We start from the raw sequence: 16708 nt of genomic DNA, 5'->3' as shown, positions 1-16708 counted from the left end.
CTGGTGATTCTAAGTTTAAAACTCTTGAAAAGTGTTAAGTATTCCCCTCCTCTTTAAAGTTTAGGGCTCATTCCAAGAGATACGTGAGACTTGTAAATGTTCTCTTCTAAACTTATAAAAATAAGAAAGAGTTGTAACAAAGATGGTTGGTGTTCGTGCATTGAAAGAAGATTGTTAATGAATGTCGATGGCCTCAAGGGATGAGGAATCTGGAGTGGACATAGGTCATGATGATCAAACCACTATAAATTCGATGTGCATTTCCTTTATGCTCTTCATTGCTATTGCTTTATGATTTAATTACTTATTACACTTACTCATACTCTAAGTTAAGCACACTTTCGATATCGATTTTTCTCAAATGAATTTTTAAAAATATAACTTTACAAAAGCACTAATTCACTTATCCTCTCTTAGTACCATTACGGTCCTAATATGCCCAAGGCGTGTGAGTTACGAAACCCAACTCGTGCCAAGAGAAATTCATCACGATAGAGACACAATGAGAAATATGCATGAGATATGTATGTTGAAAAATTCAACTCGTGACAAGAGAAATCTACTACAATAGAAACACAGAACTAATGTTTTTGAGATATGCGAGTTAAGAAAACTTGACGCATGTGCAAAGAAATCTATCACGATAGAGGTATATGCTAAAGTGTACCCGAGACACTTGAGTCGAAAAAATCTAACTCACAAGACGAGATCCTAAATGCTCCCATGAACTAAACGATGCACTTTGAACCCATTTTCACAAGAGCCTCAAAGCACGCTTTCAGGGGGCAGGAGGACAAATGATAGAAAATCTATCGTTAGTTACACATAGTCGCCACATGGGATCTAAATCATCCTTCACCCATCTGCCTACGTGAACGAAGATTCAAAGCAAGTAAAAACAAGCTTCCTTATCATTCATTATGATAAGAAAGATAATTACAAACTTCTTTCTCATCCTTTATGACGAGAAAGTCAATTCTAAACATCATTCTCATCATTTAAAATATAAAAATATATTCCAAACAAGAGAAAGGATTCTATTTTTGAAACGATTCGAACTTACATTTACTAACTTAAATATCAGGATCATGTCGAAAAATCTCTCGTGACATCAATCTTTAGTACAGGTGATACATCAAGAATATGATATTTCCACCTTAAAACATCTCAAATAATTTTACGAGTTCAGATCACATTAGAGTGATGCAGACGTCAAACGAGGTTGCATCGATCCCCAAATTAGTTGACATATCTTTATTTATAAAGTAACCGTGTCTTCAAACTCGAGACCTCGGGGCCCCATGGTTATGGCCGCCGCCACCCGAGAAACTTTTCTGGGCGGCCCGACCCATCAACCTGGTGAAGTCATAGTTTCACCAGGACACAACCGTCATTTGTCCAAATGTAGATGTCACGGTTGCGCCACGGTGACGTAACCCCACCCTGAACTCATCAAACTCGGGAGCGGGGAACCAAAACCCATCTCAGATCATTCCTCCGCCATTTTCTCCCTCTTCTTCTCCTCCTCTCTCGTCGAACCCTATCCTTAACCCCTAATCTTCCTCGCCGCAAGTTACCCTCCTTCCTCATTTCTACGTTGAATTCCCCACTCGAATCTGCCATTGGGGACCCCGACTCGTCTTCCCATCGTTTAATGCAGCGCGCGCCAATGGACCTGAATGAGAGACCTATCACTTCTTGGACAATCGATATGCTCTTCCGGGACTTCCTGGGCAGAAGAGCCGGCTTGATCAAGGCTCTCACCACTGGTCTTTCTTTCCTCTCTGTTTTCTTGGAAGTTTTAGCAGCCCTTGTTGTTCTTGATCCCTTTCCCAGTTCTTGCTGCTTTTCTGTTAACGTGTGTTTTGTTCTTGATGGTGATGTTGCAGATTTTATTAAGTTCTATGAGCAGTGCGATCCAGGTGAGTCAGCCCTCCATCTCTATGTCTGCTTCTCTTTGCTTAGGATTTTTCCTCCTTGTGCATATCCCTCTACTTATCTTCTATTAGTTCTTGGAGTTTTGGCTGTTGATTGACGTTCGCAAGTCACAAACTCGATACTGTTTAGTTGAAATGGATAACTTTTTAAGTCAACAGTGTAGGCGCTTTGTGGAGGCATCTGAACACCTGAACTTGTTTAATATTAAGAAGAAATTAGCATTTTGATTTGATTTAAGGATGTTCTAACTTCTTTCTAGTGGATCTGTGTTTCTAATTTTTGCAGTTTTAAATTGTATTGGAATCTGGTGCAACATTGAATTTTCCCGAGGTCTCTGAGAGTTATTTTACTGTAATTTATATGATTACCGTGTTTATAAGGGTCAGCTGGTAGTTCTTGTTTGCCAGTATCAAAAACTAAGTGAAGTCCTATGACCTCCAAATAAATCGTCTATTATTTATCATGAACAGTACTGAATATGATTATTTTGCAGAAAAACCCTACATGTGTCTTTATGGGTATCCTAATGAGACTTGGGAAGTAAAGGAAGCTCCTGTTGTTCCCCACGAATTTCCTGAACCATCCTTAGGGGTTAACTTCGCCAAAGATGAGATGAAATTGAAGGACTGGATTGCTCATATTGCAATCCATAGCGATATATGGATTTACTCTTATGCCTTCTATATTGCTGCACGTGCTGGCTTTGATAATGAGACCAGGTATGATAAATTTGATTTGATTTATGTGTCACCACCTTGTTGTCCTAGCCTGAAGATTTGTGCATCAATTTATCACTAAGATGTTTTCCTGGATTGGAGAAACACTGGCAGATTCTTTTTATTCTGTTCTATCACAGCATTTTATCTATTATGACAATCATTTAGATGCTTTTCTGACACTTAAATTCAGGGATTCATATGATTTTTTGGTGTTTAATTTCTCATTTGGGTTTGATGTGGCTGGTGTCCGTGGTTGCTATGGCTATAGATCGGCTTGTGCTTTGTGTCGACCCATAGCGTTTATGATTATTATGTGGCTGTCTGTGTTAGCAAGTATTACCATGAATAATTTTGATTTTCTTTTTTATATATATAAAAATTGTTCAGGCTGATATCTATATGGGTACACTAAGAAGTTTGTGTCCTGTGCTTAATGTAAAAATGAAGTCTGGTTTGCTTTTATCTAGAGACATTTCCCAAATAATTAATGTACTTTGTGATGCACTTTGGACACACAACTTCAACAATTCAGCTTTTGGTTAAATGTATTAGATTTTAAGTCTACATATTGCCCCCATTTATGTCATGAAATATGAGTTCTATTGGTATTTTCTATTGTCATATCTTCATGTCATTTTAAGCATTGTTGGTGTTATTGTGAAGTTTGTTCCTTTTCCAAATAATGGTAAAAAAATAGTTTACTATTTTGCTAATTATTAAATAATTGTAGACTTCTATGAGATGAAACCATATAGAGTTGCATATTGACATTTCGATTTTCAACTCTATCGAATGAATAATGAATTAGATTGTCATTTTTGTTGTGGTGGGAATCTTGGACCTGCTTTTATTATTTATTATCAAATGTCTATTTATTTACAGATAATTTATTATATCTGAAATTCTTTGAATTGATGTCTAATGCCAAACTTATTGTTGATATTCTAACATATATATATATATATATATATATATATATATATATATATATATGTTTTGAGTCTAGTGATTGTACTCTTTTTTTTGTTTTATGCTAAAACCGAAAATACATAGTATAGAATGAAGTTTCCCGAGCTATTGTAATTCATTAACTAGTGATGATTCTTAATAGATTTCATTAACTAAGACATCATACAATAACAACAATAAAAGTCGTAAGTCCCAACTATTTGGGATCGACTATATAGATCTTTTACTGTCATTGGAAAATGTAAAAAGTCATATGTCTAGTTAAGTTTAGAGTACTTAGATCTATTTATAGTTTCTATTAAAGTCTTTTTATATCTTTCTCTACCTCTCTTTATATCACTAACATTAATCATTTCACCTATTTTGACTATCGCATTCGGAGATCTCTTAAGTACATATGCCTATGCCATCTTAAATTATTTTTTTTCATCTTACCCTCTATCGAACGATACTTCGTTGTTCATGAATAAAAATATTTCTTTCCTATCTTTCTTAGTAACTCTACATATCCATCTCAATATTCTTATCTCGGCAACACAAATATTTTGTGTATGTTATTTCTTAACTGCCCAACACTTAGACCCATAAATCATTGATTATCTCATAATTGTCTTATAAAATTATTCTTTTAATTCAGTTGTATTTGATGATTACATAAGACTCCTGATGCCCCTCGTTATTTTAACCATCTTGTTTTTACTCTATGAATAATAATTTCATCGATCTCTCCATCTTATTCAATAATTGATCCAAGATGCTTAAGGCTTTTACTTAAAATGATTTTTTATCCATTTAATTTAACTATATTCTCTTATCTATTTTTAGAATCATTAAAATTATATTTTATATATTCAGTTTTAGTCCTACTTAATCTAAAAATTTTAGTTTCTAAGGCTTGCCACTATAACTCAAGTTTATAATTAATTTTACTTCTCTCATTAAGTAAGACAATATCATTAACAAATAATATACACTAGGAAGGTCTATCATGTAAGTGATTAATAAGTTTATTTATTATTAATGTAAAATGGTAGGAACTCAATATGGATTCTTGATGTAATCTTATACTAATAAGAAACTGACTAGACACATTCTTTATTGGTCTAACATTAGTTGTTAGACTTTTAATAATATTAATATAATTAGTGGATACCTCTTTTGTTTTTAAAATTCACTATAAAAAATCTCTAGTAATTCTATCGTAAGATTTTCTCTAAGTTAATAAAAATCATATGTAAATCTAGTGACTTTAGTGACAAGACATCATATGCCTCGTAAAACATAAACTATGTGTACTGCTTTATAGTTCAGCTTTGTAGTTCTTAAGTCATAAACTATGTGTACTGCTTTGTAGTGCACACCACCGAATGTGTGTTAATTCATGCATTATGAACTACAGTGCGTTCCTGATGGAGATTTGTGGTGCAACTGATACAGGTCACGTCTTTTCAATATGATAAATAGTAATCCTACTATATATGAGGTTGTATTTGGAACTGTGAAGATGCCCAAGACCCTCAGTAAGAGCAACGAGGGTGAATCTAGCTCCAAAAGTGTGAGTACAATTACCACTAGCTAGCAACATCAATGCATCATTCTTCCTCATGTATCTTGTAAGTTTACTCTTTCCTACTTCATGTTTTCTAGGGTTCAGGACTACAAAATCTGGGGTTGCCTCTGTCTCTGATAGAAAAGGAAGAGGAAGATGAGGATGATGTTGAACTATACACAATGGGAGACGACTCTAGCAGTATCATATGTGGTGCATGTGGAAACAGGTTTGCCTTTGGCGAATCCTGGATATTTTGCAACATGTGTGTGACATGGTATCATGGACGGTGTGTGAAGACTACACCTGAACGGTATGAACGACTCAAGGATTATAGGTGCCCAAGATGCTGTCGTCAAAAGAGAGCGGGGACCTAAAACTATCTGGTTGTTTCAGATGGTAGCTTAAGATGATCTACTGATACCTTTTGTTTTTCCTTTTTCTTTTCTGTTCGTCGTGTCACATTTTATAGGTACATAGTTTCATCAGTCTCTATGGAGTCTGCTCGAATTAGGCTTTACTGTGAGCTATTCATTCCTTCTACTTTAGCAGAGTTATTTTTCAGCTGTTAAGTGCTTTGGGAGGGAGGGAAGGCACCATTATTTCAGCTACACTTTTAGTATTGAGTCATTTGGAACTACGAAATCATCATGATCACTTCAACTCCATCTGAATCCGAATTGTTTTTCTTGTCATGACAACTCACGATATACATATATAATAGAAACATTTTTAATTATTGATTCTCATACTGAGGTGTGTTTGCAATACTAGAATTAAGAGATTTCTGAAGACTCCGTCTTTACCAGATATGTAATATTAAAACCGAGGTGTGTTGAATTTTCGTGGCCACTGCTACGGACTCGTGCTGCGCTCTTTTAGGTATCTGCCCTTCCGTTGCGTCTATGATTGCAGTCGATGGCTCGAGCGCTATTGAGATGGGCTTCCTTCACTTCCCTCGAGACTTCCTCTCGTCTTCCTTTCGTCCAACTCCCGCGGACCCTTAACCCCCGCGCCACAAGCTTGGCCTTCTCCTCCTCCAACGACGCCGCCGCCGCCGCTGCTTCCGCTTCTAACTACATCCATCTCTCCGACGAGCAGCTCATGGCGCAGTGCGACATGGATACCTTCAAGGCCTCCGGCCCCGGTGGCCAGCACCGGAACAAGCGCGAGTCCGCCGTTCGCCTCTCCCACCGACCCACCGGCATCGTCGCCCAGGTCCCGCCTTCCCCTTCCAAAGCTCTCCCCTTTTCTTTCGATTCCTCTCTCTGAGACACACAACGTTGTGGGATGTAAAAGTTTGAATTTTGCAGGCCGTCGAGGAGCGGTCACAGCACAAAAATCGGGCGATGGCTCTGACCCGATTGCGGACTTTGTTGGCTCTCAAAGGTTACGTTTCGAATCTGTTCCGTTAACGAAATTTAAATTTAAATAAATTAAACTTGTTTATGCCGAAATCGATGTTGCATCGATCTACAAACGAATGGATCTGTCTGCCTTTTGGGGTTTAATAGTTTGTGAGTGTATCTGTAATTATGGAGTTAGCTGCTCAAGGAGCATGCCAGCCCATAGCTGGAAACTTCTCATCATTATTAAAAATAGATTGTTTTCATCTTATTAAGCATACCTAAGAAGAATGACCTTGTGATTAATATCAATCGATGAACACAGTACCATTCTCGAGACTATCTGCTCCACGAGTTATTCCAGATTCATGTACTAAAGCACTGGTCACCTAGTATTCATTATTCATATAGGTAGCATTCTAGGCTACATTTCATATCTTCATGAGATTCCTTGACTTCGTTACTGTCACATTAATAATGCAGAAGTTATTGCTTTCTGTGCATTTGATAGAATAGTTTTCCCCCAAACTTGTTGATGGCAATAGATATGTGACTAAGAACATTAGGCCTTCTATTCTTTGATTCACTAACTGCTTTGGCCGTCAGTGCTTTGTTTTTTTGTTTAAATTGCAACTTAAGTTGTTTTTGTCGAAGTTGTTATCAATTCTCTACCTTCTTTAGAATGAACATGGATGGTATCTCTGTGTAATCATTCACCATCATCTCACCCTTGAAGTGTTTTTTTTTTTTTTGTACATTGCATGCTGCAATTATTATGCATCAAAGCACTTTGATTGTTTCCCATTGAAGTGATCTTGTTTCATTTGGACATGTTCCCTTCTTTTTTAAGTACTGCACGCATCTGATTTATGAAATACACATACTAGTCAGGAAGGCAATAGACCTGGATGGATACACACCTCCTTCAGTGCTTCTTCAGATCCTACCTGCCAAGTCAACAATTAGGGGAAAAGATGTTGGTCCCCAGATTGGTCCCAACAATCCTAAATTTGCTCTGGTACTTGTGAGCCACTTCTTTCAAATGTTATATTCTACCCATGAGGATATATTTGACATGATTTAAGTTTTGGGATCCTTGTTTTTTCATAATTCTATTCCTTTGACAGGGAATGCAGGCTTTGTTAGATCTAATATTTTCTGTAGAAGGCTCCGTGTCAGAAACAGCAAAAATGTTGGGGTACATTGTTTATGGCTCCTTTTTGTATCCATGTATATCTGCCTAAAGAATTTTTAATACTTTGTGAAACATACCATGGATTATGCTAAGGACCATACTGCAAATGTGAAACCTTAGTACTTAAACTTGATCAAGATTCCTTTTTTCTTCTCTTATTTCTTGTACGATTAATGAAATGAATAATTATCTAACTGAAGTATTTTTATTTCTTTGGCCTTCTTTCTTTTCTGAGAGTTCATTAATCAAGATTAATGATACAATAGTAAATGCTTGGTGCCATGTGTTTATGCTGATTGTGCAAAAGAATCTGGATATCTTTATTTCAGTATGATATTGCTCTGTTTCGTTTTATCTTAATAAAGAGATCATCCCTATGTTCGTTGGCAAACATTTGCAACTGAAGTTTGCTCATTGCACTCAATATTAAGTAATAACCTATTTCCATTTTCAGTTCTTTTGGAGGAATGATACATGGATTCCTGAACAAAAACTAGATAAAATAGCTCTTTGATCATATTCTCCCTTAACTCGGCAGATTTGGGGAACTTGATCATTTGTTTACCTATTTCAAATCTCATCACCATCACCTCAAACAATCATCAGCATGCCAGCGGTGAGTGATGAAACAATCGGATTCTATCACATCATTTCTTCCACCATACTAATTCTTCACTTCCTTTTCTCTTTGACATCCTCCTATTGTGGGACTGAGTGGTCAGAAAGTATTTCCTTTGTTAGAATAATTTGAACGCAAATGAGAGATGACCAGTAGGGTTAATTATTTTGAAATCGTTTTCTTTTTTTGCTTCCACCTAGGTCTGAGTTTGTCCAATGAACTTTCACTCAGAGGAACATTCAGGCCATCGCCTGTTTGATCCTTATCATATTTTTAACTCGTGTGGCATTATCATTAGGTTTCTGGGCCAGCTAGTAGGTAGCTCTAGGTGGCACAAATTTGCTTTATCTGAATGATCTAAACATTGATTTTTTCTTTAACATAGCACTAAGAGCATCAAACTTAAACTTTTACACAGCCTCAGTGCTTTCTTAATCATATAGTGCAGGCTAAGCACCGGTGCTTTGTCAAGGTTGATACTGTCAGATGATTCTCTTAGAGTGACAGTAAATGAGCTGAGGACATCAAAGGTAAATTCTTGATACTCCAAATACCATTTTGTGAGTTTAAGTATACAAGGTTGTTTGGGTAAAACTTTTGCATGAAAAGATGTGGCATCTGTGAGTTATTAATGAATAAATGTCTTCATTAACATTCTTGTAGGGATGCCTTATTGCAACATGCCTACAATTCATGTGCTTGCACTAAAAGGAAAATATTTTTTGAATGCTGGAATTTGATTTTCACAATGATGTTAACCTTTAATGTTTCTGATTTTCATTGTTGAACGATCTCCAGGCTATTGACTGTGTTGAAAAATACTTAACAAAATAAGATATGATAATATCTAGAGTTGTTTGGTAAGTATTATGTATGTTGAACGATTTCAATTTTTTGCTACTAATAACAATAGTATGTTTGAGGTGCATTGGCACTCCAATATTTGCCAAGAAATATGTATTTTCTGGCAAGGTTCTATTGAGGACTTTCCATCATGAGACTATGCCAGATTGCTCTTGTGGTTTCTTTTGTTTAAGTATGTAATGAAGGACTTAAAGAGGCTAGCGCACATATAAGAGATGGAGCTGGATAACATATGTTACATGAAGCAGATTATGGCTGTTATCTATTTGCTGATAGCATTCATTGGTTATCCTTCATAATGATATTCATCAATTGCATGTGGGGTTAGTTGTTTTATCTGCAAATTAAGAAGCTTCATGAAATGTTATTAGGAATTAGTTATTTTAGAGGGGAAAATATATGACATTGGATAATTACTAAATTATGTGTGTGGATATTCTATAGAAGCATATCACATATGGATCAAGGTATTTATCTCATCCATGGCTACTCTTTGGTTCAAACTATCTTCAAAGCCATGTTATTTCCCCAAGGTTCCTAACCTCCTAGGAGAATGTCACCATTTGCATGCTTTACATTTTTAAATTCACCATGCAACATATTATACTTGTGATTGAAAGAACATAGGATGAGAAGATTAAAGTGGCATATGGAGAATGGTTTTTTGATAGTATACATAAAACAAGTTGCCGAGTCTTCAACAAGAGCAGAATTGTTTAACTGACTAGCATGGTTTGCAATACTGTATTGTACTGCTCGATATAGGTGTTACATCGGTACACCTTAGAGTATTATGTGTCATTATACTCGGTACATCGGTATGGTACAATATTCAAAACCTTGCTGACTAGTATGGAACTTGCAAGGGAGCACCTAAAGATGGTTAATTAAGTTAAGTTGCTCTAAATTATTAAAGTTGCCTGCTGTCTACTGGTTAGGCACAATGTTTGCTTAGTGTGGATACAAGTTGAAACCAAGGAGCATGATATTTGGAGTTCTTGATTGTGGCTTATGTTATATTGCACAGACTTGGACCATAATAAATATAATTTAAATGACATGTACGACTGTGAGTCAGCAGAATCCTTCAAGTTGCTCTTGTAAATGTTTTTGTTGCTTATTAAAACTTTAACCCTTGCCAATCCATCCAAAAGCTTAAGAAGTTAGACGAGACAAGCCTTTTTCATTTATATCCTTAATACCCCCTCACATGTAGGGCACAATGGCTGATGAAGCCTAGCATGTTGGTGAGAAGTTAAATTTTCTAGCATTTGTAGATCCAGACAAAGGGACTATTGCTTTATTATCATATTAAATCTTAAGTTTTTACTAATCCATTCAAAGCATTAAACTTATAATGCTTGCTAGTCCATCTAAAACCTTAAGGTGTTAGCTGAGATAGGATAAATTAATTGATGTATTCTTAGTGCTGGCTGGCTATACTGCACCGTGCAGTCAATTGACATGACATGGGTGTATGACTGTACTGTGCTTATATGTAAAATTAAGGGCATAGGTGAGCACATGGCTGGCAAATTTGTGGAGTCTATGCTGCTAAAATGCTGGCATCTTGCATGTCACTCATTGTTTGCAACATCTGATTGACAGTTGAATTTTTCTGGAGTGTATGCACGAAGCATTCATCTGAATTTCTTGTTAATGAGTCCGGATGATGCATAATAACTTTTCTAACAAGCATGTCTAGGAGAACTTGATGCAAGTGATTTTGAACAGGTAATCTGAATGTGCTGGGAATCGTTCAGGCTGTTTGGTTTTATCAAGCATCTTAAGTGAATATTAATGTGCTTTGCAGCATAAATGCAAAATTTTATATATCATCTTTGAGACCATGTTATCTTGTTCTTCCAGCGACATGAAAGTGCTTATTAGATTATCATTTCTTGGACCGACTAGTTGGTTGACTCCCCTTAGAACTGTCAATCCTGATGTCATTTCTCCTGGACCTGTTGAATGGGGGCCTATATATGTGCGCCCCATACATCAGACCTGTGAGTTACTGCTTCACACCTGAAATGTTTTTTTGAGTGATTTGGTCCACCTAAACAATATTTTCATTTATTTATTGAGGAGTAATTTAGAATACCTAGACAACATTTCCCTTTATTATTTAAGTAAAAGCTTTAATTCATAGATGGTAATAATATAAGGTTGTGTACCTAGTTGTCGGTAGAACTTCAGGAGGCGTAAATTAACCCAAGTGAACCTTTGGCTTTAGCATTGTGTATGCTGCATTAGATTAGGTCCAATTATTAGATTTTTTTCTGATGGTGAATTCTATAAACCACCATGTTGGCTCACATATTTCTTCTTTATGTTGAATATTCTATCATGTTTATTTTAACTGCATTAGTTCACTCTAAATTGAGACATGAGTTCATTCTTAATTGAGGAATCCATTCAAACTAACTTCATGAAGAATGTCTGAGGCTGACATGCTGTTTTGCAGTTTCTTGATGAAAAGGTTTCCTTATGAAATTGGATCTGCTTATAGAAATACTTGACTGGCTTCCAATTTCTGTATGGTCTTAGATATATATAGTTTCCATAACAAGCAAAAGAGTGAGAGACTGTATCCTTTAATTAGTCGGTTTTCTTTTGTGAAATGTGATTTGCTTATAAAGATCATCCACTGGCTTCATTTTTCTGTTTCATTTTAGGCATATATAGTTTGTGTAGCAAGTAAAAAAGTGAGCGACTGTAACACTCAAGCATACATAATTAAGATGCTCCCCTAGTGCATTCTCCAGGTTTCTGTTCTTGCCCAAGTTGCAACTGATACATTACTCTTCTGCAGGGAATGAGGCCTCTCAGGTAATGAAGTCTACAACCTCAAACAACCAGTACATGAGCAGGCTCAAACGACCAGATAGAAGGTCTTTTGGTGGCTGCACTGCCTCTCCTATTGTGATATCGAACAGAGGTTGTGCTACAAGACTCCAAATGCTAATCGCCATATTTGTTTGTTGCAGAAGGAATGACATGCCATTTTCTTCTAGGAAATAATAAACAACACTGTGTTGGATCTCGAAGTTATCGCAGTAGTGAGATGCAGACTCCATATGTGAGATGGTATTACTTTGTTACCTTTATTATTAGCTGATCATGAGAACTCAGGAGACGAGGCTATTGTTCTTAACAGGCTCCATGGCTTCATCTACTTTAATCCTCTCGATCTCAAACTCTGTTCCTGCGATGCCCAAAATGCCTGCCTTTGTGCTGGACGATGCAATCCATACGCGAAATGTGGGGGCCACAATTATAGACCACGTCACCAGCTCCTGAGTTGGTGATCCTGAAATCAAAACGGCTCGGCGCGGGAGCAGTGACCAAACCCTCTTAGTCTTCTCCTCTCCTATCATCGATCCCTACCGCAGTCCCTAATCTTCCCCCTCAGAAATTAACCCTCCTTCCTCTTTCCTACGTCGAATTACCCACTCGAATCTGCCTTCGTTTAAAGCAGTGCTCGCCAATGGACCGGAAAGGGAAAGGGCAACCTATCACTTCTTGGACGATCCATATGATCTTCCGGGACTTCCTAGGCAAAAGAGCCGGCTTGATCAAGGCTCTCACTACTGGTCCTTCTTTTCCTCTCCGTTTTTCTTGGAAGTTTTAGCTGGCCTCCTTGTTCTTGATCCGTTTTGCCTGTTCTTGCTGCTTTACTGTTACCGCGTGATTTCTTCTTGGTGGTGGTGCTGCAGATTATGAAAAGTTCCGTCAGCAGTGCGATCCGCGTGAGTCAGCCCTCCATCTCTTTCTCTGCTTCTCTTTGCTTAGGTTTTTGCGTCTCTTGCACATATCCCTTGTCTTGTCTTTCATTGGTTCTTGTAGTTTTGGCTGTTGACCGATAATTTTAGCTTCTTTCCATCGGATTTGAGTTTGCAAATTATATTGAAATTTGTTGGAACATTGGATTGTCTGTTGATTCCCGGGAATGTGATCGTTTTGCAGGAAAACCCTACATGTGTCTTTATGGGTGTCCTGATGAGACGTGGGAACTAAAGGAACCTCCTGATGTTCCCCACGAACTCCCTGAACCAAACATAGGAATTAACTTCGCCAGAGACGGGATGCCAGAAAAGGAGTGGCTTGGTCGTATTGCAATCCACAGCGATGCATGGCTTTATTCTTATGCCTTGTATATTGCCATACGCGCTGGCCTTGATGCCGAGACCAGGTAAGGTCTATTTAGTTTCATCGTCTACTCTCAAATATTTGTGCGTGATTTGATCTGATCCATCGTAAGATGATTTCCCAGATCGGCCAAGTACTAGCAGATCTTTTTCGTTCTCTTCTATCACAGAATTTTATCTATTATGATCATCGTTTAGATGCTTTTTGGTAACATAAGTTTTGTTATCATATGCTCATGTCATTTTAACTTTTAATCATTGTTTCTGTCCTAGTTAAAAACTGTTCCTTCGGTGCCTCCTATTATTGTATGCTCATGTCATTAGTATTTTCTATTTATTATATGTTCTATTATAATAATCATTTTATTGGTATTTTCTATTATTATATGCTCATGTTGTTATTATATGCACATAATGTATCAACTTGGGTGCGCTCCTGATGGAGGTTTATGGTGTTAACTGGTACAGGCAGCAACTTTTCAATATGATAAATAGTAGTCCTACAATATATGAGATCGTATCTAAAACTGTGAAGATGCCCGCGAAGGAAGACACCTCCAGTGAGAGCAACAAGGATAAATCGAGCTCCTAAAAGGTGAGTACGATTACCAGTAGCTAGCAACATCCCTTGTATCCCTCTTCCTCAACTATCGTGCAATGTTACTCTTTCTTGCTTTATGCTTCCCTTCCCAGTGTTCGAGAGTACGAGTTCTGGGGTGGCCTCTGCCTTCGATAGAAGAGGAAGAGGACGTCGAGGACGAAGCTGAACAGATGGCCGCGGCAGCTAACCATAGTAGCATCACATGTGGAAGATGGTTTTCTGATGATACCGAGTACCGGAAATTATGCGACGTGTGAGGGATATGGTATCATGAAAACTGTGTCAGGGTGACACCTGAGCGTTATAAACAACTAGAGCACTACAGGTGCCCAAGATGCCGCCGTCACAAGAGAGCGAGGACCTGAAACCTCCTCCGCTGTGACGGTGGGTAGATTCAGCTTCAGAAATACAAGAAAGAACCATTCATCGGTCAGCAATATCTCTTTGTTCATCAGTCAGATCACTATTCAATTCCGTGGCCACTCTTAGGGGTTCCTGAATCCTGATGCTTGCTTTTAGCCATTTGCCGTCTCCTTGCCCCTATGACCACAGTCGATGGCTCCAGCGCTCTTTAAATTGGGCGTTCGTTGCTCCCCTCGCGACTTCCTTTTCTCTTCCCTTCATCCAACTCCCGCGCCCCAAGCTTGGCGTTCTCCTCCTCCACCGTCGTCGCAGTGGCCGCTGCTGACTACCTCAACCTCTCCGATGACGAGCTCATGGCGGCGTAGCGCGAGGGCCTCCGTCCCCGACAGGCAGCACCCTGCCGTTCTCCTCCGCCCTTGCCCCCACCGGAATCTTGCAAGCGGTCGCAGACGAAGAATCGGGCGACGGCACTACCCCGGCTGCGGGTTTCTGCTTGCCTTTGCATTACGTCTCAAAATCGGTTCCCTTAATGAAATTATCCTATTGTTACAACCTCGATGCCGGAATTGGCGTGGCATGGTCCGTCCCAAAAAGTACAAGCTCATCGTAAAAAGATCGTGACCGGTGACTTGGTCCATCCCGAAAGTACAAGCTCATGTGATGACACGTGATCACAAAGATTCATAAATAATCATAAAGTTTCATTCTTATTCATTACAAGAAAAATAATCAGAAACTTTATTCTCAATTTTTATTATAAAAAAATAATCTCTCGTTTTTTTCTCATCCTTCAAGTATAAAATTATATTTTGTATAAAAATATATTTCGAATAGAGAGCAGAATTTTTCTTTTAGAATGACCCGAACTCATGTTTGGGAATCTCGATTTAATAAATTGAGGATCGAGTCGAGAAACCTCTCATGACCTCGATCTTCAGGTGACTTGGGAGCATAATATTTTCATCTTCAAGATACCTTGGACAATCCTATGCATACGATTCTAGACTATGTCGGCTTGATCCAAACGTCAACTTTTTTTCCCCTAACATTTTGACGCTAGGAGGACCTAATGTTGTAGGAACATCTACCCGCCAATTCTCTCAACGAACGTTCTAGCAATAAGGCCTTGCCTCCAACCTATATCACTTTTATTCAGGAGGGCAAATATCATCCTTTCTACTTGTGGATGCGTCCTCTTTAACGTAGATGTTAACGAGGTACTGACATATGTCCAATAATCCAAGTCTCTCACCCTTAGGTGTTAGAATCAAGAACGATACTAAGAGAGGGGGGTGAATTAGTGCAGCGGATAAAAACGATAAATTTCAATGATTTCAGAAAACTTCGTTCAATGAAATTCTATGTTCGACGAAAACCGTTAGACTCGAATAAGTTTGCAAGTGAGTTGAGAAGAGGGGATTGGACAGTTTGCAATGAAGTAAAGTAAAATGCAGTAAAAAGAATAAGTAGTAAGGAAAGAACATACTAGAATTTATAGTGGTTCGGTCGTTGTGACCTACATCCACTTTTGATTCCTCATCCGTCGAGGTCACTAGCGTCCACTAATGGTCTTCCTTCAATAGGTAAAGACTAACCACCTCTTTATAGCGCTTTCTCTTTTTCACAAGTTTAGGAGATAAACAAGTCTCACACCTCTTCTTGGATTACTACAAAGCTAAAGAGAGGGAGGAAGTGGACTCTTTACACTCTTACAACACTTTTACACCCCAACACTTAAATATTTTTTCACACTTTGATTACACTTTGTTACCCTTTCATACAGAAAAGTGTGAGATATTTATAAGCTCAAATGACTTCAAAATTGGAGTCAAAAAGTGTCTCATCCCAAGTTTCCAAGGTATTGGCAGTACCACCGTCAGTATTGGGTGGTACCACTACCTAACACTTTTACACTAAGCAGTACCACTGCCTAGTCTAATGGTACTACCACCTGACAAAGTCTCGAATATTGAGCTGTAGCGGTACCACCGCTTGATAAGGTGGTACCACTGCTTGGCAGTAATAACTACCAGCGGTACCACCGCTCAAACCACCTGGGAGACCGTTCCCTAGGCGGTTCCACCGGCCCAATCTAATGGTGCCACCACCACACAAGGTCCAGCAACCTGGTTGGGCCATGAATCCAGCCCAAACCAATTCAATTACGGGCCCAATTGGCCCTTAACAAAGTTAATGGGATTACCTCCCAAATATAACCCTAATTATGTGCTAACTATGATTTTTAAGGCTTACACTAAACAAAACAAGCACGATAAGTCTAGGTTTCTTCTGGTGATCTTTCGACAAACTTCTGACGATCTCTTGGCAATCTTCCAGTAGACTTCTGGCAAGCTCCTGGACTTCACGACGATCTTCTTGGTGAATTCCAACGAG

The 16708-nt window shown here is 38.2% G+C and overlaps 2 protein-coding genes across 4 annotated transcripts; both read left to right on the top strand.

Moving 5' to 3' along the window:
- Positions 1-1504: 1504 nt before the first annotated feature.
- Positions 1505-5924, top strand: LOC135624214 (PHD finger protein ALFIN-LIKE 6-like). Its single transcript, XM_065127632.1, has 5 exons — positions 1505-1769; positions 1890-1922; positions 2432-2657; positions 5064-5181; positions 5274-5924. The coding sequence occupies exons 1-5, from the start codon at positions 1655-1657 to the stop codon at positions 5550-5552; spliced, it is 771 nt and encodes a 256-aa protein (XP_064983704.1). The 5' UTR covers positions 1505-1654; the 3' UTR covers positions 5553-5924.
- An 87-nt stretch (positions 5925-6011) lies between these two features.
- Positions 6012-12377, top strand: LOC135624494 (uncharacterized). Of its 3 annotated transcripts, XR_010491703.1 has the most exons (7): positions 6013-6393; positions 6489-6564; positions 7409-7539; positions 7649-7719; positions 8784-8865; positions 12015-12093; positions 12190-12377. XR_010491703.1 is itself a non-coding variant. In XM_065128166.1 (6 exons), exons 1-6 carry the CDS (start codon positions 6094-6096, stop codon positions 12033-12035), a joined length of 681 nt encoding a protein of 226 aa, XP_064984238.1. In that variant the 5' UTR covers positions 6013-6093; the 3' UTR covers positions 12036-12377. The 3 variants fall into 3 exon arrangements, 1 of the variants encoding a protein (XP_064984238.1); XR_010491704.1 differs by having other exon boundaries at positions 6012-6393; positions 8779-8865; positions 12015-12377; XM_065128166.1 differs by having other exon boundaries at positions 12015-12377.
- The last annotated feature ends 4331 nt before the right edge of the window (positions 12378-16708 follow it).

The sequence above is a fragment of the Musa acuminata genome, chromosome BXJ2-10 (assembly GCF_036884655.1).
Source record: "Musa acuminata AAA Group cultivar baxijiao chromosome BXJ2-10, Cavendish_Baxijiao_AAA, whole genome shotgun sequence".
NCBI lineage: Eukaryota > Viridiplantae > Streptophyta > Magnoliopsida > Zingiberales > Musaceae > Musa > Musa acuminata.
Note: the sequence above shows the minus strand (reverse complement) of the source record. Positions and strands in the feature narration are given on the sequence as shown.

Excerpts from the sequence above, each read along its gene's own strand:
- LOC135624214 (XM_065127632.1), top strand. The coding sequence starts at position 1,655 with ATGCAGCGCGCGCCAATGGACCTGAATGAGAGACCTATCACTTCTTGG. Across the intron at positions 1,770-1,889 it reads GATCAAGGCTCTCACCACTG|ATTTTATTAAGTTCTATGAG; the intron begins GTCTTTCTTTCC and ends GTGATGTTGCAG. Across the intron at positions 5,182-5,273 it reads GTGAATCTAGCTCCAAAAGT|GGTTCAGGACTACAAAATCT; the intron begins GTGAGTACAATT and ends CATGTTTTCTAG.
- LOC135624494 (XM_065128166.1), top strand. The coding sequence starts at position 6,094 with ATGGCTCGAGCGCTATTGAGATGGGCTTCCTTCACTTCCCTCGAGACT. Across the intron at positions 6,394-6,488 it reads CCACCGGCATCGTCGCCCAG|GCCGTCGAGGAGCGGTCACA; the intron begins GTCCCGCCTTCC and ends TGAATTTTGCAG. Across the intron at positions 8,866-12,014 it reads ATGAGCTGAGGACATCAAAG|GGAATGAGGCCTCTCAGGTA; the intron begins GTAAATTCTTGA and ends ACTCTTCTGCAG.